Consider the following 24,817-nt stretch of genomic DNA (forward strand, 5'->3'; position numbering starts at 1 on the left):
CCTTACAGTCATGCATTGCAAATAAGGTATACTTACACTGAACAGTGGGCTAAGAGAGAAAGGAGAAGAAAAGCCATCTGCTTTCTTGTGTATATCAAGTGTCTGGATTTTAGAATAACCAAAAGACATGGCACTCTTGTCCTGTATTTTATTAGGAAATTAACAGGCTGATTGATAACCTGAAATTACATAGTGAATCTCATTTAAAAAATGTTCAAAATCATGAGAATAATTTTGATTTCCATGAAAACATAATGCCCTGATACAATTCTTCTTTATGCCTGTAAATTTCTACATTCTTAACATTTATCTAGTGTACAACAGAGAGGCTGGATAACTGTAACAGAATCTGGAAAGTTAAATACAGGATATTTAATACAGGACTTTCTCTGCAGTCCAAGTCAAAGAGATGAAATGTTGGAAAGAAAGCCCAGAATGTGAGAGTTCCCTATGAGAAGGTTCCCTGTGATCTAATTCATTATGCATCAGTATTTCAGATTAGTAATATTGGTCAAAAGACTGGTCATATAAACTGCTGTGCCAAGGTGTGAGGCTCTAGGGCATCCCCCAGGAGAGGGAGAGCACTGTGGGGCACAGGCTCTGCAGTGAGGGGAACAGGGTGCACTGGATGTGTAGGATGCTCAAAGTGCAAGAGCTGATAAATCTGTCTACATCTCATTTCCCCAGCAGTTTGAGGTCCCACTACCACCAGGCTGGACTAAAGAGCTTTTCCTGAGGCTGTCAGCTTTAAAGACTGATACAATTCAGGTGCTGAGTCTCTGCAAGGGCTTGGTAATTTCAGCCGTGGTAATCAAAGCCCAACTCCTGCTCACCTTGTGTGTGTGAGAGCTCACACTGAGCCAACACTGTTGGTTTCATTGCAGTCATCCTGTGGGGCAGTGTGGTTCAGCCCCATGGGTCATAGCTGAGGCCCTCAATTCTCTAAATAAAGAGCTGGCACTTGTCAGTACCAACCCACTCTTGCAGGGGGTTGAGTTTCTCAAGACGTTATTCAAGAAAACATTAAAACTGCCGTATGTGCTGTGTGGATTAGAGATGCTTTCCTGAACTGAAATCCTGCAGGGATTATGGATGTTTTGTGAGTGGCCAGCTCAAACACTTGACCAGTGAAGTCCAGCCACTTCAGCCTCTAGTATTATTCTTGGCATCTGTAAGCTGAAAACCAGTAGATTTAAGAAGTAGAAAGCCTTCCTTTTAAAATGCTCAGGACAAGTACATTCAGACCACTGTGTTTTCTATTTATATATAAATTCTTTGGCAACAATTTTCTAGAAAGCAGAATGATTTTTTTGCTATATAATACTTTATTGTCTCCCCATGAAAAACTGATATCTTAGAAAATCTATAGCACTTTCCACTATAAATAGTATTGTTCCAGATTAAGGATTAGTTCCTCCCTGAAGAAAAACAGATTTTAAAAATCTGGTCATTATCTGATAACTGTTTATGTAGTAACACTAAAATAAAACAGAAAAAGAAAATCATTCAGTATGTGTTTTGTTATTGTCTAGAATGTTAGTGTATGTTTATACAATAAAAACAACATAAGTTATCCTAGTTTGTTTTAAAAACCTTAGTAATAGAAATAAATTGCTATCTGCAGATTCATAAACAGAATGCATTTTTTTCCGTCTAAGTTCAAGTATTATTAGAATATTATTATTACTATTATTATTATTATTATTACAGGAGCTCTAAATCTTGCCATTTTGCCTGTCTTTACATCATTTTGGTCTTTTTGAGAAATAAGTTGTGATCATTTGTTCAGGAGCAAAATCATCGTGGAGCTTCCAGAAGTTTTTTTGCCTGGTGGAAGACAGCCCGGCAATCCTTTGGCTACTGTGGGTAACTTCAGCATGTTTGAGACTAGTGGTGTGGATACAGCAGTTGCACAATTTCTTGGTTGGCTGATGAACTTAATTTCTCCCTGGTTCTCAACACTCAGTCCTGTTCGGAGGAGAAAAGTAGGAACAACCCAACCCAGCCTTGCACCACGTCAGGAGATGTCATCCTCGTTCCCTGCCGGTACTGTCAGCTGCTCGTAGGTGGGCAGGGTGTTGTTAGGGAGGAAAAGCTCGGCACTGACGCTGCTGTTGCCTCTCTGAGATGACCTGTTGTTGCCCTGATCCCCCTGCTGACGGGAAACCAGATGATGCAGCATGTCTGTGATGAGGTTCAGCTTCTGGTCCATTTGTGTGACCTACAAAGGCAAAGGGCCGAGTTGCTTAGGAGCAGCATGCAAGAAAATTGCAACAAACTGGGTGGCATATGTGTAATATTAATTAGGAATAGAGCAACCTCTGTGAAGATACCACAGATTCATCAAACAGATCATTAGGAATTTAATACAATAGGTCAGGGTTGGATGGGGACAAGCTTGCTAATACTCACCTCTAGTGTATGCTTTGACACACATTTTATATCTGGCTGAACACATGACAAACAGGATTTTAAAGAGATCTGCTGGAATAGAGAACTAAGTCCCAGAACTGAATTTCTGTGGGCTTTTTTTTTGTTAGTATTGTGTCCATTTTTTTTTTTTTGGTTAAGTGATAAACTTGTAGCATGTTTCTATGCCCTAATAGTACCAATATGCTCTAGTAAATAACTGCTTGATTTGCAGTGATCTAATCAACTCTTAAACTGGGATTGAGTGATGCTCTTTGCAATATTTGGGTTCAATTAACAACAACTCAGGCCACAAAATGCCCATTGGTGTTTTTGCTGCCATGAGTGAAGAGCAGCTGGGAGTGGGACATGAGTCAGTTTTATGCTCTCAAAACCCAGCGAGACAGCATTCCCTAGGATTGCCATCTGAAATGACATGATCCCCAGCAAGACAGAAACTAAGAACTCTAAGATGGCCTAAAATTCATTTCTTGACTGGGGGACTCCAGGTTCAGCCTGTTCCATAATGCTAATTTTCTTCTTTAGACAGAGGCTCCTAAAATTATTTAATTTCTCTTCTCCCCCCCACCTCCTTTTTCCTGGTCTTTCTTTTAATGTTTAGGAGAAAATATAATTAAAAAGCTGATACCTAAAAGAGGTTAGGTTATGGATGTTTATTGGCATGTATCTGTGGTAGCCAGAGGAAAATTGAGAATTAGGTGTTTCTAGGAGTGTCACTCCTTTTATCCGGCATTGGGAGTCTCCTCTCTGCACTGAGCAAAATATCCCAAGGGCAACATAGGCACTTCTAGCTTCAAAGTCCTGCCCACTCTCTGACCCTTAGTGTGGTAAAAGCATTGAAATTAGGCAGTAAGACTCTGTCTTATGGCCTCCTAATAGCTTCTTCAAGCATAATAAGAAAGCCTTGATTTTGTCATTGCAGTCTCTGACCCATTGATCCACAGGGATCCCAAAACACTGAGTAAATTCTAGGCAAAGAGATGTAGTACTTTTTAGAAAGGGAAAAGAAAGCAAACAGAAAAAAACCCTGTGATAGGAATAAATTGTTGCCTAAAATATCTGCTAGAAAGTACTGGAAGGCACATAAAACTGCCAGAGAGAGCATGAGTGGGAGCAATTTATATGTGCCTGGCTGTCATCCAAGTATCACACAGGATAGTAAAAGACAGTAAGGCTGAGCAGAACATCAACAAACCTGGAGGATTTCAGCAGAGACTAAAATGTTTTTCCACCATAGAGAAAATGCTGTGTTTTTTCAAACACTTTGTACAACTGGTAGGGAAGCAGATACAGTGATTTAAAAATATGAGGTGCCAGAGATTTATACTTTGCAGCTGGTTTTGAAAACATTAGGCAAAGCACCCTAGATGGTACATGAAACACTAGTAATTCTGGATGGAAATGGCTGTTGAAAGATGAGATTCTATGAAATGAGGAAGCTGAAGAACAGATAAGTTCAAGATTTCTAGAAGGAAACACAGATGGAAAACTGAGCATATCATCAGGTTCTCATGTCATCACTCTTTATTCCCTCCCTTAAAAAAAGACACATTTTGCCCAAATGGTGCCCATTACAGATGGCAAACTCGTGATGCTCCAAGCGTCACAGCACAAATCAGTGGTAGTGAAACCTACAAAAATACATCATTCCTGCATCCTCCACTGCCCAGGTATTGTTTTCTGAGACAACTCTGCTGGAAGGACTGCAGCAAAAGCCTCCACACAAACAGAATGCAAAAGACAACTCTTCCTTCTACAAGAAATGTCTTTTTGCTAACTATTCTAAATGAACTGGGGGATTTTTATATGCATATGTGTCTTAATTTGTGATTCCAGGCAGGGATTACCAGAGGGAACACAGGCTGGAGATATATCTGGAAAACGTGCATTCATGAAACTCTTGCAGTGATGAACTATTAAACATGACAGTAGGTTGGACTGAGATCTGGATAGTCCTTCAACAGCTGTGCATCTTGGTGATGAAGTACTGGGGAGAAGTGAGAAGTGAATATTCTTGCTGGGAAATAAATTCCCAGAGATAATTGTCTAATTTCTTCTGGGCAACAAGGCCTGGCTGCTGCAGCTGTGGAGTGCAGGAGGCCCACAGAAGCAGAGGCAGGAGCTAATTGCTATTGAGCTGAGCCAGATGAGATTTAAAGTAAAGACCTTTGTCATCCATGCTCCTGCTCTTTGGGGTAGGGCTCTAAAGCCACAAAGATTTTGTGGAGGGAGGTCCAGAAAGCTGATTGTGTTTAGTTGTTGTTTAATCAGTTTTGCTTTCCATTTCCCAGGGGGTTCAGTGCCCCTGAAGGGCTTGCTCCAAGACACACTGGACTCAGTGGTAGATTTTGGCAAGCACAGACTCCCAGTGGCTTCAGTGGGCTCTGTACCGACCTTGGACTGAATCATCAATCCCAAATAGTAATATGTTCTTTGGATGTTACAAGAGAAGGTGCAGTCTGGATTTCTGTACATGGATCTTCTGCTTCTTGGGGCTCTATCAGAAAAGATGACATTGGCAAACGAGGCAGCAGTGGGCCCCCATTTTTAATTCTGCCAAAGGAGTATCTGCCTAAAGGATGAGATATTTTGAAAGGAGAAGTAAGAGCCACCAGAAGGCAGCTTCTACTGTCATCACAGGCCTCTGATGTACCAGAAAAAGAGGCTTGCTGGTGAACAGCCTGGCTTATTAATGTGCCCAATCTGCCTGTCATCATCCAAACACACATCCTGAAATACATCATTCACTTGCTTGCTGCAGAGATAATTATACCCACTAGAAAAATGTCATTGTGTGCAATATCCTTTTTATTAAGCCAGCTTTAGGCAGTTAGCATGGAGAAATGTATCATCCCCCCTGAATCATACTTTCAAACACATTTACTTGATTAGAAATTAGCTCTGATGCCAGAAGGAATAAAAGTAAAGCAAACAGAAAAACTGCTGATGTTGCTCTAATCTTAACCGCTTTGAACAACTCTGATCTCTCTACTTAAAACAGCAAACATTGTTAATTACATAGAAAAATAACTCAGACTGATTTGTTTCCTTTAGGAAAAACTAAGTAAGCTCTTTGTAGTTGATTTATGTTTCATTAGAAGCATGATGTTTGGATGATCAGATTCTTTATATGCAAAATAATTTCCTTTGTATTTCACAGTTGTTGGGAAGAGGAAGCAGTGTTTGAAACTTCAGAAATTACACACCACAGTTATTCCTAAGTCTTACTGAAATATTGTATGAATACAAAATCTTTCCATCCTCTGAGTTTAGTTTAAAAAAAAAGTACAACTCCAAGAATCATAGATTGAGCACAGATGGAGAGAAGATTTAAACAATTTTGAATCTCTCTCTTAGAAATGAATGAAATCCCATCCATGCAGTGCACTGAGAAAAAAAAACAACCCAAAACCAAACAGTTCCTCATGAAGGCTGAAAGATTAGCACACAAATCTTAAATGGCACATTATGAGGAAAAGTTAAAACATGCAGTTATAATAGCCTCTCTCCATCTCTCCTGTAGGCTCCCTTCAGGTGCTGGAAGGCCACAAGTAGGTCACTCCAAGGCCTTTCTTTTCCAGGCTGAACAATCCCAATTCTCATACCCTTAGTGACATGCACTTACAAAGGTAATAATATTTGTAAAGGGATCAAAGGCATTCCAGGAGGTGCTACTGAACAAGACAGAGACTGTTCTTGCTGAAAGAACAAAATAATTTCCAATTAAAATTGTCTATTATTTTTTATCTATTAAAATTCTGCAAATCTTCACGCTGTATTAACTTGAAACACTTTTTAATTTTAAGCTTTCATAAAAAGTTCATGGTTTGATCCGGAACATAGTGTGTAGCAATGAATTTATTTCCTTGATTTTAAAAACAAAACAACCAAACCAAAACAAAACACAGAAGCGTGGTTGGCTCCAGGGACAGCTCCAGGGACAGAAGGGTCTCTTTTAAGTTCCCCTGTAATGGAGAACTAAAGGGTAGCACTTTGGAGACCTACTCCCAAAACTAATTATAGGAATTTACCAGGAAAAGGCAATCACAGACACAATTACAGAGCTGAGTGGAACAGTATTTTCAGCCATGGGAAGCTGAAGGACAAAATTTTGAGTTTGGCATAATTTCAGCCACAAAGACCACAAATTATTAATAGGTTATCCCAAGTATTGCTCCATAATCTGCAGAGATCAAGGTTGATTAATACTGTTGATTAAAGCTGTGTCATCTGCTTGTCATTCTCATCCTCAGAGATTTTAAAAGTAAATATTAAGGGTAAAAATCATAGTCCCTTTGAATAGAATGCTGTTTTATAACTACCTATGTTCTTAACATGGTTCACTGATTAAACAGATTTTTTGTCCATAATGAAGAGAATTTTTATCAGCTCATTGCTCACTCAGTGAGTTCAGGGGGGCTGTCCTTGCTCTCAGTAAAGAGACCCAAGCATGAAGCTGCTAAAGGAGAAGAGGGAAACCAGGACGCAAGCAACACTTGGCTGAATGAAAATGTGATAAAGGAAGATTTCAGCTGCTTTTACAACATTAAACTCCCAAGTCTGCTGCCCTGACTTAAGTAACATTCATTCCTGTGGGTGCAGCTTTTTGGCTCAAAGAGAACTGATTATTTAAGGCACTTTTTCAAAACAGCCAAAAAAGATTGGGGAGACCTTCATGTATTCAGTACTTCTAGTGGCCTCTTACTAAGGAGGACCCTATTGTTCTGCAGTGTAGCAAACTTCTGGGGGAATAAAAAAGGACGCTTTCTTTGAGCATCTCTCCACATTGTATCAAATCTCTAATGTGTCTGCTGTTCAGTACCATACTGAATAATAAGGTAGCTTTATCTTCCATAAAAACACACAAAAAAGTCATTTCTGCCAACAGAATAATCACCAGGCACACCAATGACTCAGCTGGAGAGAAGATGAAAGGCAAAAAATATTCCAGAACTTATGATACCTGTTAATGGCAATGTTATGAAGGAATGTATCAGTATCCAGCTTAACACTGAGACTGCTCTGGAAGAAAACGTGCTTATAAATCACAGTTGTCTTTGGTGGGATTCTTCCTATTTAAGTTCTTCAGAATACTTGAGGAAGCTTCAGAGAGAAACTCCCTGGCTCCTCTTCTTGCTAAGTCCTCTCACATGTCGGTATCAGCGTTTCTAAAAGTTAATGCTTTATGCTGGAACATAAAAGTTAATGCTCTGAGGACAGGAACAGGAATGATGTTAGGAGTGGCCTTCTAGAGGAGCTCAGAGACAGGTATGGGAATCCTCACAGAGAATTGATTTTAAAGATTTCTCTATAATAGTGGCAGGAGAGACCAATGGTTTCAGTATTATTAAGGAACATTTCTTTCTTCAGGTGCATGATTCTTCAAAAATCATGGAATGTGCCTCCCTTCCATTTGCAATGCCCAAGATCCCAGATTCTTGCAAAACCCCCTATCAGAACTTCCATCTTTGATGTGTTTACTTTGTTGCCTGAGATGAGGCAGCAGTTTTGCTGGAGGTTATATTTCTGCCCCTGAGGTGTTCAAAGGAGAATGTAATCTGCATGAAGGGAGATTTGCTCTCCAGACTGTCTGTACTTTCTCTTGAGAGTTGGACAAAGAAGAAAATATGTGTGTGGTGTCCAGGGGAAGGATAGAAGAAGTGGAGCCAGTGAAAAAACACTACTGTAAGACTGATCATTGCTCAGAAAACAGGAAGGCTGAGGTTCTGAAGAACAAAATTGACAGGTTTTGAGGGTTGAGACATGAAAAAGTCTCTTTCTAGTCAATGAAAACATATGAACACTGTAACCACTGTCTTAACCACTGACAAATAAAATGGGTATTTTTCAGACAAAGAGTATCTTTGGAAAGAAAGGCACTTGCTACACCCTGAGTTCTAAAATGAGCTCTCTTGCCTAAAGCTATCAGTGACAATCTCTGCTTCGACATACTAAAAATGGTTCTGTTTTTTCAATAAACTGAGATTGTTGCTGCTCTCGTCTTGCTGTGTATTTTTATAGGAAAATATTTATCTTACACTTCTCAAAAGTATAAAAACCATCTACTTTTTGTAGTAAGAGCCCTTGAACAGCTGCTGAGAATTCATAATTGATCAGGGTGTGCTGCCTGTGCATTCAACAGAGGGGGATGATGCTGGGGAGAAAATTCTGAGCCATGGAGCCAGGATCAGAGCTCAGCAACAACCAGGATTTATAAACCAGTTGCTGGCTCTGATTCTCCAGAAGTTATCTTGCTATCAGTGAACTATTACAAAGGGCTTGACTTCTACAGTAAATTCCTAATGCACTGTAAAGAAACTCAGTTTTGTACCACAATTTTTAAAAATAGCTTTGGGAATTAAACTGGCAACAACAGCATGTAGCCATTTGATTACTGACTGTAATACTTGTGGCACTATAAAGCAGTTTTTGTTTGTTTGAAGAATTTTGTTCTGGTTGTGCAGCACAAGATCTAGGGTAGCAAATGCTCAAGCTATAGGAAATGGGAGAAATTACATGGTTGATTTATGCATCTGTTCTTTCTATTAGGATTGGGAAAGCAATTTTGATTAGCAAGTAACTAAACTGCATAGAATTATTTTTCTTTTCCAAATGTTCCTTTTCTCAAAGAAAAGCATGTTTTTCTAAAAACTTCCTTAAAGTTTCTGGAAATATGACACCTCTGGTTAACTATTCACTCAGCTCCATTTCTTTAATGATTCTTAGGAGAGGGTAGGTTACAACTATGATGTCGTTTTTCAGATTAGGTGTCTCCCCTGAATTATATTTGAAACCAGTGGCAGTAAGAGACATGCTCTGATGGGTGAAAAACAGAAAAATTGATATGAAAAATCCACTTCAGTAATATGTGATGGAATAAATAATACAATATGAAATACAGCAGACCAAATAAAGAATATTAGCAGCAGGTTATCAAAACTCTCTTCTATGATACTGCCACTTTTCCCTATGAAGAAACAAGCACCAACAACAGATGTTGTGCTTATGTAAGAGAGCAATTCCTTTAAGATTTTAAAAATTTTGAGGAATAAGTAGAAATCAAAGGTTACAAACAAATTAATTTGGTTTTTTAGAGGTAACCTTCATAAGATTATTTGTCTATAACTTGCTGCTTGACTAACAGAAGCAAGGTAAGATGAATACAAACCACTCCTTCTAACAAAGAGGTCACTAGGATGCTGGCAATTGGGAGAATTAAATTACAGGAGAATGAAATGCATTTGGTCATGGACTGTTAGGGAGTGTAAGACCTTGAAAGATTTCAGAACAGCACTTTTTTTAGGAATTCTTTTTTCTGGGTTCAAACTGGAAGAGGGGCAATTTAGGCTAGGTGTGAGGAAGAAATTCTTTGCTCTGAGGCTGGTGAGGTACTGGAACAAGCTGTACAGAGAAGTTATGGATGCCCCATCCCTGGAAGTGTTTGAGGCTAGGTTGGATGGGGCTCTGAGCAGCCTGGTCTTGTGGAAGGTGTTCCCATAGCAGGGGGTTGGAACTGGATGATCTTAAAGTCCCTTCCAACCCAGGCCATTCTACGATGATTCCATGATTCTTTTAGAAGTGGAGAGGATTCAGAAAGGCTTGAGGGCAAAAATGTTGGGAAGGGATGACCTAAAATGCTAGTAAGTCAAGATAGGAATGAGCACCATGATGGATGTGGCTGCAGAAGATGGTCAGAAGCAGGACTGGAAACAGCTGCCACTGAAGAAGAGAGCAGAGAACTGGGGTCTCTGTTCAGCACTTTTCTTGCCATTATTAACAACTTGCAAAAATATTTGGCTTCTTTAAAGCAACCAAACTGTTGGAAATCAGCTTTTCCTGAGAGTCTTTCTTTAGTTCTAGGTGTAGTCTTGGGCCACGAGGCCCATCTGCTGCCTCACCACTCCCCAGGCCTGTCCTGCTGGCCTCCCAGCACTCAGTCCATGCCCAGATGTTTGCAACGCTCACAGATCTATCTGGCATCCAGAAAGCTATAGCCAAGCAATTAAAATTTGTGGTTGACTCTTGTTTTAGATAAATCAGATGAGACTTAAAACACATGGAAATTTTCAAGTTAGAACAGCATCCAAAATCTACAGTCTTTGGCCCAGCACTGCCTCAGGATACAGCAATTTTTTTTTCTCTAAAATATTACAAAGGTCAGATTTTTTTTTAACCCTTTCCTCTAAATTAGCAGTGTATCAGTAGATAAACAAGGGAGTTTGGAATATTTTTCCCTCCTTGCATGAAGCCAGGAAAGTGAAGGTGAGGGTCTTGTCTCTAAATATAACTTTCATCAGAAACTACCAAAGATGATCAAATCCCCCTATCCTATTAACTGAATACTCTGATATTTTCAAGAATTAGCTTATCTTTATTAACTATAGCCCCACCTTCAGGAAACAGTATCTCTCTGACCAGACACAACTTTCCTCCCTCTCTGTTTAAAGATAAGACATGAGTTGGCAAGAAGGGAGGGATTCTTTCTTTACAAGTGAATCAATGATACCAGAAGTATTAGAAGTTAATGTATCTGCAAAAATTGCTGGATATCCATCCAGCACCATAATCATAAACAGCTTCCCAAATTATGCTTAAATTGAAATCCAGCCTTATGGAGGATGGGAAACAGGCTTGAGATAACAAGAAATATAGTGGAAATATTGATCAAAGAAACTAGGGAAAAAAAGCCCCTTATCTCTGTGTAATAGTTTGAATAGTGTTCTAGAATAAATGATGGCCATATTCAGGGCCAGGAGTTGGCCTTTGATGATCCTTGTGGGTCCCTTCCCACTCAGGATGGTCTATGATTCCATGTTTAGTGCATCTGCAGCACTGTGCAAACCTGGGTGCACCTAAGCACAGCAGATAAGTCCTGTTACTGCCAGCACAGCGTGGGGGAAACTGAGGCAGCACAGCCAGCAGCCCACCTTCAGATACAATAACCATTCCTAACATCAGCTTGGATGAGTGTCTCTAACAAAACCTTGAAAATACTCTCCCTGTCCTGGACACATCTTCCAGTCTCAAGGAAAACCTCACAGCACCTTTCTGGTTTCTATTATCGAGACAGGGGGTTGGAAAACAGGTTTCTTTCTCATTCTCAATCACATTCTTGTCCAGCAAAACGTTTCTCTGCAGGGTCCCTCTGGTTGAACACCCCGGTACCTCTCTGCAGAGGAAAGAAAGGCTCTCTGTTTGGCTAACAGGCACTTGTATTTCAGATGCTCCAGCTCCACAGATGTGAAGAAAACTCCCTGTGGCTCTTGCCTCTGGAGGACCCTTTCTGCTGGCTGCGCCACAGCAGTACAGCCTCTGAATATCACTCCATATTTTCCTTGTCAGGAGTTTGGCTGTCAGACAACAGCTTTCCCCAAGCTGTAGATTCCCGTTCCCTGTGTGGAACAGTGGCATATTTACAGCACTTTGGGGTTAAAAAGTGTAGAGTACAAGACCCAACTGGCATAAAAATATGTCCAAAACTCCTCTCCCCAACAAAATAAACCCCAAATCAACCCAACCCCCACTGTCCCCCTCCTCCCAATAAAGAAAACAAAAGTGACTAATCTTGACCTCTCTCCAAAGGGGAATGTTTTGCTTCTTGAATCCTTGGCTCTGGCTCTTGTATGATACTGGGACTATGACTAATAACCTCTTGCCAGAGTACTGCTGATAATTTCACCTTTGAGTAGCTGTTCTCATTCTGGACCATCACAGTATGCACTTAAGTTGCCAAGATTTTATTTAAAAAAAAAACAAAGAGTAAGATATACACTCATAATCCCCTGTGTTAGAAATACATTTTTCAGCTTTAACTGTAAGGTTTTGCCTGACAATTTTTCCTCCTTCCTCCAAACTGTTATTTTTCAGATGCCTGCTACGAAATGGTTCCCTTTTTCCTTCCTTTCCCTCAAACACTTTTTCTAATTCAAAACAGATTTGAGACTGCTGCTCTTTTTAAAGCAAATCTGCCATGTATCATGTCGTGTTAGGTCAGCACTGCTTATGTTATGCTTTGCATTTCACCCAAATGAGGCATCCATGCTGCTTTTCAAAGGGAATAAAGCCAGACTAGGTGTAGTGGCTTTCATAGCTGGAACAGATCCACAGGTTATGGATCTGATCTTATGGCATGGCACTGGGAAGGACATCACTATCTGCCTTTTTACTCAAAAAGTTAAAAACAAAGGTAACTTCAACTGTTATCTCAAAAAAGTGGTTGTTTTTGGCCAGCTCCTTTTTCAGCATCCAGATTCTACTAATTATTTATAATTTGATAGTTACTATATGGGCAAAAAGGGCATAAACCCATTAGTACTTAAAATGAGCTTAAAAAATGAGTAACCATATGATGACTTCTGCAGCAATCAAAACTGGAAAGGTAAAAAGAGTGGGGGAGAGAAAGGGAGAGAAGCAATTACAACAACAGTGAGTTTTGAGTGAGTTTTCCCTGAGGGCTGCTGGTAATTAAACTAACGGCAACATGAATCTCTGTTTGATGTGGTCATGAATATGTTTTCAAAAGAAAAATCTTTAAAAAGATTCTTTCAAGAGAAATTTTTAGAGAACAAGCTCAGCATGAATAATTAGACCAGAAATACTTTGATAAATATTATTATGGGGAAGTCATTTATGGGCCATGGCATCTGTAGGTTAGAAATCCTGGTGATAAATAAGGTGGCAAGTTTGCACCCATTTTGAACACACAAAACCAGGGCTGTGTTCCTGTTGGCTTGAGCCTGCTCCTCAGAAAGGAGGCGGCCTCTTGTTTTGCCATTGCATTAAGCTTTACAAAGACACAGATGCAAGACAGAAAATTTCAGTGGGAAAGCTCAGTGGAACGAAAGAAAACCACACACAATTCCAAAGGCACTTTTCATTCCCAGGGGCTGCACAGAGATCAGAGGTGAAATTCAGTGGTGATAAAAAGTCTGTGAGCCCACTCTACTCCCCCAGCCTTTCGAAACATCATTCAATTCTGCTGAAATCATATCCCTGGAAATATCTCCTTCAGAAACTTCTAAATATAAAACCACTTGCATTTTGTAGAAATTTAAGCATCCAGCAAAACCCCGTTGAAATCCGGAGAAGATGCAGGTGATCTGCACCCTCTAAAATCAACGGACATCCCAAAGGCACATTTCATTTGTTTCATTTTGAGCACTTCAAAAAGTGTAGGCAGCTACAATCAATCACAAGCCAGCAAATAACCAATGAGTGAACTAGAATGTAATATATTTACCAGTGGAAACTCATGTTTACAAGGAAAAGAAACTGCTTGTTGGCTGTCATGGTGTTATTCATAAAGGCAAACTAGGAGATCTTTGGGATACCAGGAGCAAAACTACAACAAAGGCAACCAACTGCTAATGAAGAAGGGTTTTCAGTCAAATTTCATGGGTCATACAAAGTCATTACCATGCCTGCAGGAGTTCAACAGCTCTGCCAGTTGAATTCGGGGGGAATGAAGTGATTATTTTGTTACGCATTTTGTAGTTTTAAACATTTTTGCTTAACATTTCAAATTCTGAAGCCAACCAGCTATGCAAGAATATCAGCTTCAATTTCCAGAGTTAACTTCTGACCAACTTTCTTGCAGAGGAAACCTCAAAAACAGGTCTTCTCTATACACCAAGGTACCAAAACCTAGATTTTAAAGACTCATATCTGTTCCCTTTTTTTCCTACTGCTTAAATAAAACCTTATGGTGTTAAGCCAATTTCCCAAGACTTTGGAGGCTTCATACATTTTGAAAACTAAGAGACAGATAATTTGACTGCTACTGGTGGCAAGTTCTGCATGGGTTAACTTTCCCCATTCATTGCAGATTTCCCTCTGGTTTTGAGTCAGTTAAAATATCAAGGCTCTTTTCCATAACATTTTAAGCTATAATGCCCTCAAAAGTAAGCAAATGTTCCTGACAAAATAACATGGTTGAAAAATGTAATGGATGACCAAGATAACAAAAAATCCTTAGTGCATTTCTTTGTCAGTAACTTCTTCTAGGAATACAGCCAGGCTGGGCATTTGTTTGGATGGTAAACCATGACTCAAAAGTGGATCTCTTGGCAGCACAAGCAACTGCACTGCGGTGGAAGCAAAAGGCTCACAGTCTTTCCTAGCTGATTAATCATTGTGACAGGCTTGAAGACTAAATGATCTGCCCAGCTCCAGATGTTAGATGTGCATCCACCTCTTACTCTTCTGGTTCTTAGGCAGTAGCCTGAATTGCTCATTCTGAAGATAATGATGGCCATTTACTGTTCAAAACTCAAAAGAGCTTTGGGCTTTGTAATATTATATTATGATAGAGGAGGCTACTACACAAGATCACACAGCACATATAGTCTAGACATGATGAAATGCTGGAAGACTCTTCAGGCAGAGGTGGTGACAGTCTTGACCATAAAGCTTTGTGACATTCCCCCTCTCCATTTCCCCCTCCAACCAGGACTGTTATAATCACACAGAGGCAGAGCATGAACACGTGGCTGGCTCTCTCCCATCCAGCCCCTGCCATCGAGGGCTGCACTATCCCTGTTAAATCAATAACAAAATGCAGCTTCTTAGTGATGGGGAGGCAGCATCTGTTCCACAGCACAGGGTAACACTCCTCAGCCTTTACAGAGAGGAACAAAAAGCAGTGATACAGTGAAAGCAGGGGAAAGCATCATGGTGGCATAAAGAAGGTACTGAATCCTGTCTGAGACAGCCAAAGAGCTCTACAGGATCTTCAGTAGCTGCAAGTCACGAGAGACATCATCACATAAAGGGTGCTCCTCCACAGAGAGGGACCAAGTCTGTCTTGGGCATTCACCAGGGAGACTTCAGTGACAGTGGCACTCCAGGAAGGGAAGAGCAGAGAGTCAGCACCCTGTGTCTGAGGCAAGCTGCAGCCTGCTCCTCCTGGAGATTGATCATGGCTGTTCACAGGGGCCAGACCATGCTTTGCTTGGAAGATCTGGGTATCACCACACGAACTGGTTTAGCTGCAGGCATTTTCTATTTTCTCTGCATATTTTCCTCGAATGAGGGAAAAAGGTTACTCTGGAGTAATTTGTTTTCTTTGTTCTGTTAATCTCTTTTGTTAAGTAGTATTTTTGCCCCAGTCCAATAGATAGACTAATCAGCTACTCAGGAGAAATTCATTCACCCCTAATCATGCAACCTTTGAAAAAAGTTGTCACATAGTACCTACTAAGGACTTTACAGATTAAAATGCCAACATAATTCAGAATTAATAAAGATTTTTTCATCCATTTTCACGGGTGACTGTATGTGATTTGACTAACAGCTTTAGCTCTGACACATCTGCTCTGAAATGTGAAAGAGCTTTACTTCAGTCTCAAACATCACAGCTCCTTTAGGGTGCAAGATGCTTCTGCTCATAGTACCTGAACTGTTGATTTATATTTTCATGGAATCACAGAATGTCCTGGAAGGGACCCTAAATATCATCTTATGGTTCCAACACCCCTGCCATGGGCAGGGACACCTTCCGCTAGACCAGGTTGCTCAGAACCCCATCCAGCCTGGACTTGCAAATACCATGGCCATCAAGAAACAAACTTTTCAAGTTATATCTAAGTTTTAAGATAAATCCAGAACAGCAGTGGGAATAACAAAGATTATAAACATGAGCAAGTGCTTCTGTTTTCATTTTTGACTTCCAAGCCTCAAAATGTTTATCACACCCAGTAGTCATGGCTGAGGAAATGGAAACAACAGAAAGTGAAATGGCTTGCCTCAGGTTCTGCAGAAAACAATGTCTGAGCCAGGAACAGCACCTACACTGCCTAAGACCCCCACAATAACCACACCAGTGCATGTTTCTAGAGGGGACAAGGACTGTCATAATGACACAAGTGTCTGACACTGCCTCTTAAAAGCTGATTTTCAGAGAGGACACAGGAGGTCTGGTTGCACTTACTCTTCTCTGGCTCAGGGAGTACTCACAGTGTACATGTGCCAGTGAGTGCACCATGTGGGACCAGCTCTGATATGCATTATTTATACAACAGCTCTACTGACTTAAAAACTAATAAATCCACAGCCTGCAGATGATGTGCAGACACACAGACACATCATCACAAATATAACTTTATCGTGATTCTTTGTGTTTTCCTCCCCTGTTGCTGCACAACAGAGCATCTAGTACAATAGCAAAATAAGCCTCTGGCTAAAGCTAAGCTTGTTCAAATCACAGCATCTCTCCAATGCAATAGAAATAAATGCCATTTTCCAGGGAACCGTTTCTACAGGAATATTTCACGCAGAGGAAACGCTGTCAAGCTTGTTTGCAACGCCTTGCTGCAAAATGCTCCACACTTCCCTTACTCTCTGAGTGCCCTCGACTCCTGGTGAGCTTTTCACTGAGGAAGATCCATGTATTTGGATAGAAGTGAAGCACATAGTCTGTAACTTTGCACAATACAAGTGAAAGCACAATACAAGAGGTCAAAATGAGGTTTCTCTCCTTATGTATTGTAATTATGGTCTGTTTATAATTCTACAGTTAATTTAGGGCTTGTATGTCCCCGCTGGACAAAGCAGCTTGCCCTGTGTGGAAAATGACATTAACTCAATCTTTGCAGACTGTCCCTGAGCCTCCAAATGCTTTTGTTAGTACAGTGAACACCTGTACTAATTACGCACTTCACTCGCTTGGGGGTCACTGCTCATGGCAAAGGTTTTAAATCAGCCACCCCAGGAGACAGACATCATTATATTTCTGGAGCAGTCATTCCAGTGCTGCAAAACTAGGCAACCCTGGAAACAGATTCACACTCTGAAGTCTCTAAAGGTGAAAGACCGGGATACCCCATTGCTGGACACAAAATACTGGAATGAATAGAGGAAATGAAAAGAGTAATCAGAAACTGTTGTTGAAATCTGAAGTTTAGCACTATTTTTAGTGATTCTGTGATTCTTCTGACTTTCATATTAATAACATTTTTTTCCCATCTCTCATTATATACCAATGCCTGACACAGCAAAACTTGTAAGCATTGGAGAATAAATAATTTAATTTTACTCACTTTGTGATTCACATGTGCTATTTATGCACCCACAGTTATGCTGGAACTCAAATGCCAAGGTCAGCATTCATTTCTTTCACTGATGTAGTTCCCCATGAAGTCATGTTCAGTCCTCCCTAGAAAGTCCCTGTTCACACTGATGCTAATCAGCACTGGTACTTCCCTTAGCTCAATATGCAAAACGTGCAGAATCAATGGCACATTATGTGAAAACCAGCATCTAAGTGGCTGCAGGGGGCAGAGATATCTGCATTTCACATTACTCTTCTCCTAATCACTGCATGTAAAAGCTGTCAGCAGGTTTGTCACTGGGAAATCACAGAGCAGAAGGTTACTTTAGGTAGGTGCTGCCTTCAATTAAACACACGCCAAGGTGTCATGCTGCCCCCAGTACCCAAATAACAACAGCATTTTCCAAAGACAAGAAGCACTGAGGGCGTGGGCAGAGGTCTCCATCCAGCTTTTTGCAGCTGCTCTGTGCCCCAGTGCCATATATGGGGTAAATAAAAGGGAAGCAGAGGCAGGATTTGTTCAGAAATAGCAAAGAACAGGAGCCAGGGCAGAAAAATAATGGAGAGCCAGGGCAGAGAAGGGATCCTTGAAGGATTTGGCATCTTCACAACTGCCTCCTATGTGAATGCTAAAAAGGATGCAAATGACCAAATACACAAATTCTTCCTAAGGTGCCTAGGAACTATAACATTCAAGCTAAAGGCAATGAATCAAAATATTTTCTATCAAATCATCTCCAAACTCTTTAATCTGTACTTCATCTGTACAAGCACACAGCATAAATTTTCATGGACATGTAGATGCAAATTTTTTCTACCATTTGTGTGACCCTTTTCAGCCAGATTCATTAGGCAACGTTGGAAAAACAATAATGCCTTTAGCTCTGTGTACTGCATGAGCCCCTCTCTCTCCCTCGGCTGACTCAGGAACGGGACATGTTTTGCAACAATGTCGCCTAAATATACAATAGTCCCAGTTCACTCCTCTTTCATTCCAGAGTAAATGAGGAGTAAACTTATTGATGTCAATGGGATTAAGGTAATATAAATGCCCTGAAAAGATGGATCACAGCTAGCACTCAGAAGAGCACACTCCAAAGGTTTGTCCACTTGCACGCAACATATCCCCTACAGTAATAGAATCTAGTAAATGACACGTCACTGCAAAGAACTCCTGTGACTAAATGGTGCATTGTGTAAAGCAAACCTTTCTTCAGTGCACAGAGACAGTCTTTTCTTTTACTTTTTAAAACCCAACCCTGTCATGCAAATTCTAGCCAAGCCTTCACTGTTCTGTTATTCAAATTTCTTAAAACTTCACAGCTTCATAGAAAATATACTATTAAAAAAAAAAAAACCAAAACAACAACTTAAACAGAAAACACCAAACTTGGCAGGGGATATTCAGACAAACTATAGTCTTGGAAAAGAAATTGCAAGGTTTCCAGCATACACTGTAAAAGCAATGAAAACCAAAAGTTTATCTGAAGTGTAATTCAAAGAAATGTGTTTGCATTGTTTTCAGATAAAACAATCCTGAGGCCATGTGTAAAAGTCCTGAACTGCAGGACAGTAATGAGTTTGTGAATCAGGACCGTAAATTCCCTTGCTGTGAATGTGGGAGCCATCAGGAGCACACAGGATTGAGTCAGCACTTACCAAGGCACATACACACAGCCCAGGCCACTCAAGTCTCCCAAGTGCCATTTATCATTTCCTGACAGAACAGTTTCTTGGCAAGCCTCCTTTAAAAACAATTTTTTTCCAAAACAACCAACCATTCCAGCAGGCTATGAATACCACCATAATTTGGTCTATTTTTCATATCAAGTAGACTATGGGCTCCGGTTTTCAGTTAATTAAAGAAACCTTCTTTTCAGATTTCCAAACATCGTTTGCAGCAGGGTAGAACCCACAGTGAGCCAGCCCTAAAACAGTGCCAGTTACAGACTGAACTGTATGGAAATGGAAGGAAAATCCCCAAAACATAAATAAACCCAGGGTTTGAAGTTGCAAAGCCCAGCTTACATAACGCCAAATTTGGTTGCTCTGCCAAACTGTTAAATTTGGTCTCAGATGAAAATTGCTGTCTTGGGCTTGACTGTGTTTCATTCCTCTGAATGTGTAATGGCTCTGAGCTGTCAGTCAGAATTTGAACTCCAAATGTTGTTGTTATTTATTATTATTGCTATTCCTACTACACACTAATAGCACTTCAGGTCCACACACACAGAGAAGCAGCCCTTGCCTTGAAAAATGCATGATCTAAAGACATGAGATAAAACAAGGGGTGGAGCAAAGATCAGATTTTCATTCCTGTTTTAAACATATGCAACTGAGATATGGAGGGATTAAATGTCTTTCCTGTGCTCACACATAAAATATCTGGGGCTAAACCTAGGAACTGAACCAATGTTTTTCAGTTCAAACCGACTTCATCTTCCTTCATTAACCCTTTACTTACTAACTACAAGTCTACTCCAACCTGTGTTTATAAGCTGAGATCTCAGAGCTGCGTTCAGTCCTTAGGGACAGAGGCTCCAAGCACAGAGGGGAAACAGCAGCCCTCTAACCTCTTGCAAGAATATATATGCTCATTTAGCAGTAGTTACTCAGGAACGTATCACCTGAAGCTTTAGAAAAATACAGCTTAGTCCCATATTCTGATTTCTTATTTAGTGAAGGAAGTCTGGATTCTGCTGTTTCTCTGCAGAGTTCTCTATGCAAGCAGCCACAGAAACAGCAAACTGTGCCATGCTTCAGGGAAAAAGTAAATAGTCACTTAAGGGATTTCTCTGAACATCTGACCTGCAACTTACACATTCTTACTAAAAAAAAAAGAAGGGAAAGAAAGAGTAGTTATGCATCTTTCAGTAAAGAATTCTATTACTTGGTCTTCAGAAGAGTTTTGTCAGCCTAAGTGATGTGACCATTTAGATGGCGAGCCTTTTCCAGTGTCCAACCACCCTCTGGGTGAAGAATTTTTTCCTGATGTTCCACTTGAACTTCCCCTGCTGCAGCTTCATTCCATTTCCTTGTGTTCTGACACCGGTGGCCAGATCAGCACCTCCTCATCTGCTGCCCCCCTTGCCCTAAGAATGTCTGATTTTGGATACTTTCACTTTGGTCAAATAAAAGTCAAGGTTTTGTTTTGTTGTTGGTTGGTCCATTTTTTAATTTCTTTTTTTAAACAGAAAGAGTAAATGTACCTGGGATTCAACTCCCAGATGAATTTCAACTCTTCATTCCAAAATATGGATATAGGAGAACATCACAAAACACTTACTAGGTTTAAAAGATAACTACAATAATATGCAGAAAAGGATGTGTCTCTTCCTATCTTTTTGCTAGGAATAGCTGAAGCTTTTCAGCTGAAACATTCCCATAAATTTTAGTCTGACATGCCCCAAATGGAAAACTTCAGGTCAGCTGGCTAAATATGCACACAATTAAAATAAAGTCTTATAGTAGGTAATGTCTTACAAAGTTTTGGTAAATATTTGAAGCACTCCTGATAGCCAAAAACAAGAGGTGTGTCTGCATATTAAACCCTAAAATACAGTTATGGAAGACAAACTGCTTCACTACTTGGCTTCAGTATCCCATTTTTGGTTACTTTTACAGAAAAAAGGGCTGCCATTACATGCCTTGGTCAGAAAACAGAATTTCTATTGTATGGGAAATTATGGAATATCACAGTTTTTTTTAACCTCTAAAAATATTTAGATATTTCAAGGAGTGGAGTTGGCAAACTATTTTAATTTGGAAATGCATAAAGTACTTTAGCTTAATAATGAATGCTGACAGTACTGAAATGTTTCATTAAAAGACTAAAAAGTCTATCACTGTTCCAAAGGGCCTGAAAGGAATAAAAAGACAACAAAGCAGACTAAGTACAGCCTTTCAATGTCCTTGGATTAAAATGCTGACCACAATGAAAAAGTCTAAATCAATGATTCCAAGATTCAATGGAAAATGTTATTCAAGTAGTCCTCTTCACATAAGACAGCACAGAGGATTCTAACGGAACTTCTTTTCCCAAAAAGGCTGATTTTTGCCACCTCTGACTAAAATAAGGTGTTTAGGACTTCTTACTATTTGAATAACATCTCCTCTCCATGACAAAGCCCATCCATTTCTCTGTCCTTACTTGCCACCAGCTTGCCCTTCTAAAATGTTGCCCCACGTACCTGCACACTGGGGAAGCACTTTGGAGAGGCTTCTGAAGAACCACCTGCCACAAGGGCTATCAATTTGAAAATAATTTACAAAACTGCAGAATTGCCTGTTTCTCTGAGTGGCTCCAACTAGCTCTTTCCAGCAGAAATCCCTGGGGAGAGGAACTGGGTTTCCCTGCACAGAACTGCAACTGCTAATGCTGCACAGTAATAAGATTGCCAAAAAACCTTTGAGTTTTTAGATGATTGAAGTGTACCTTTTAATCTCCAGCTTTGCTCAGGGTGAACAGGCAGCATGTTTTACCTGGGAGTCTGACATGCAGACTGTGCAGTGGGGTCACTGTGAAAATACAGTGGGATGGAGGTCCTCTAAAGCTAGCTAGACATTTGCCATTGACTTTAAAATCAGCAGAAGCTCAGTCAAGAATAATTAATTTTTATCAACAACACACTTTAGGATTACTCCCAAAAGCATTCAGGTCAGGGCAGACCCTGAAGGTGCTTCAATCTGCACAATTAGTGTCAGTGTTAGTCTGCATTTTCAAATTTTGACAAAAAAAAAGTCTCTCCAAGACTTTTAGTAGAAAGGGATGGAAAATATAAATCCATCCAGTGATTAGAGGTGAAAATTTTCCATTAATCTCTGGTTTTACTCAGTTTCAGTGATACAAGAAACCATCTTGATCCTATAGCCCAATTTGTTAAGCCAGTTCTTGTACACATTGATCTGATTACCAGGGAAAATACAGAGGGAAAAGAAAACAGTAAGAGCTGGTCATGTGGTTTTATGAGACATGGATCAAAAATCTTATCCCTGGTTGCCTCTTGAGGATGGTAAGAAACTCGGGTTTATGAAGGATACTCCTGCTAAAGAAGGAATGCAGAGAGATCTGCAGGCTGCACAGGGAAACTCCCTGCTCCATGACACACCTGGCAGTACCAATGGAGAATCTCAACCACTCCTGACAGGACCAGTGCACCACCAGAAGCACCATGTGAAAGAAATTTAACAAAGGCAAGGAAGATGTTGAGGACCAGTGCATGGAAAACCCACTTGCACAGGGTAATTCTGGAAAACACAGAGGGGCACTGCCCTTTGAGGGAACCTTGGTCGCGTTTCGGCACATTCTGGGTGCTTCCCAGGAATACTTGCACCTCAGCTTGCATTCAAAGAGTTAATAAGGATAATACCTGTTTCCTGGCAATCAGGATGTGCCTGCTGACTGTCTGAAATGAAACCTTAACCTCTGCTTCCAGGACTCTTGTACCAGGCTGCTGACCCAAGCATCCACAGGAATCTCCCTCTTTGGCTGTAAAGACTTCTGTATAATGTTTAAAATCCTCTTTTCTAGACAGGCCCTGTAACTCAGGGTAATTAGGACACTGCTTCTGATATGAATGGCTCTCCTTGCCACCAACCTCCTCCCTGCCTTTCCCCCAAAATAAAAAATCCTGGTTGGAAACCAAAACAAATAGTAGATTTTTATCATGCAGTATTTGTTAATAATACTTTCCCTGAAATAGTTCCCAGGCCTTTTTTAATGCTCAAATAAAGGCCCAAACATTTACAGCCAGCACTCTAAGCCAACTAATAATTTATTTGAGCCATACTGAAAAGCTCAAGGGGGATTTTGAATGAAAAATCTAGTGAATAAACTGATAGCCAAATACTGCCTTGGAGTCCTGCCACTGTAATACACAGGATGCACGGAGCTCTGTCAGTGACAGAGACATCTGAAAAACAGTCAATGAGAGGAGAGTTAAGTCTTGTCAATCTAAAGCAGAAAAGATAATGTCTTTGAGTAAACCATGAGCTTTCATATTTCCCAACTTCAGTAGCACATAGATGATTAGGTGATAAACGCCTACCGCCTTAAAAACTAAAATACATGTATATATATTTAATCATTTGACAATAGGATAAGAAAGGGCAAAACTCTACTTTCAGAACTTCATGGGAAACTTAATACATGGAAAATTCCCAAAGATTCTACTGACTGTTACAGAATCTGCATGTACAGACCAGGATTAAAACTCATAGAATTTAAAACTCATTAAAACTCATAAAACTCATAGAAAAAAAGGAAGAATTTTTTTCAAAGTCACTTCAGAACTATAAAATTGCTTTGAAGTATCTAAGCCAAGCTGATTTTCAGGACTCAGCTGCCATTTTTCCAAACACAAAATAAAATACATATTAAGAAGTAAAGAATTTTAGGGCATGTAAAAAAACTATCTTCTCAGTAATTTGCAACATAAACTTAAGAACATGAAAAAAATTATTCTGTAACTGAAAAAGTTTTCCTTCCTCCTTTTGTTTTGTCTCATATTTTTCACCCGAGTTCAGAGCTGAAAGAAAATGAATTCATATAAGAGTAGCAACATGAAAAAATAGTCTTCACAATTTACTGCACAGTAGTTTGTTTCCAATATTGCAATAGAAGGGAGTTTGAAGCACCCTGTGGCTTTGGCTGGAGCAAGAGCACTGGTTTAGCCTTGATTTGAACCTGCTGTTTACAACACACTGCAAGCCCTTCCCATATGGCTGACTTTTAGTGAGGTTTATGTGAAAAAAAACCCCACTGCCAACCGAACACAGGAAAAAGGAAAATATTTTGCATGTGTGTATTTATTTTTACAATTACTTTGGAGTGCAAAATGAATGAATTTATATGACAGAAAATGTACATTTTACTCTGACGAAATAGCTGTGCTGCTCTTTTGCTTGCTATTTGGCTTACATGTAGCACACAAAAGACGTGGGACGTTCCAGTTGCAGCCTCTGAAGAGACTGCATGTCCAAACTGCTGAGGTTTTTGCAGCTTTCCTGAACTGGGCTCCTGGTGCCTTTTAAACATTTTGCCCCATTAAACACCTTGGGGATATTCTGTGCAAGTGAGTATGCACATGAGTGTATTTAATTGATTGTTTCACCTTCTGAACTATTCAGAAATCTGGAAATTGCTTTCAATGAGCAAAAAAACCATTGGAATAATCTCTGGAACTTATCTCAACCTCTGGAGACTCCAATGTTGAGCTAAACACACCAGGAAGGCTGGATTTGTATTTCAGCACTTCTGTTTCCAGCTACGACCCAGAATCAGAGTTGAAATTTAAGAGGAAAAACAATTTATAGCTAGAAACAGCTCAAAGCTAATTTAGC

General features: G+C 40.0%; 1 protein-coding gene across 1 annotated transcript in view; it reads right to left on the minus strand.

Annotated features, from left to right (window-relative positions):
* Positions 1–255: 255 nt before the first annotated feature.
* KCNQ1 (potassium voltage-gated channel subfamily Q member 1) overlaps positions 256–24,817 on the minus strand; it is a 330,737-nt gene continuing 306,175 nt past the window's right edge. The window contains exon 16 of the mRNA XM_054634841.2: positions 256–2,221. Coding sequence (XP_054490816.1) covers positions 2,018–2,221 — 204 coding nt within the window. The 3' untranslated portion in view covers positions 256–2,017. The remainder of the gene's footprint in view (positions 2,222–24,817) is intronic.

This window comes from Agelaius phoeniceus, chromosome 6, assembly GCF_051311805.1.
Source record: "Agelaius phoeniceus isolate bAgePho1 chromosome 6, bAgePho1.hap1, whole genome shotgun sequence".
NCBI lineage: Eukaryota > Metazoa > Chordata > Aves > Passeriformes > Icteridae > Agelaius > Agelaius phoeniceus.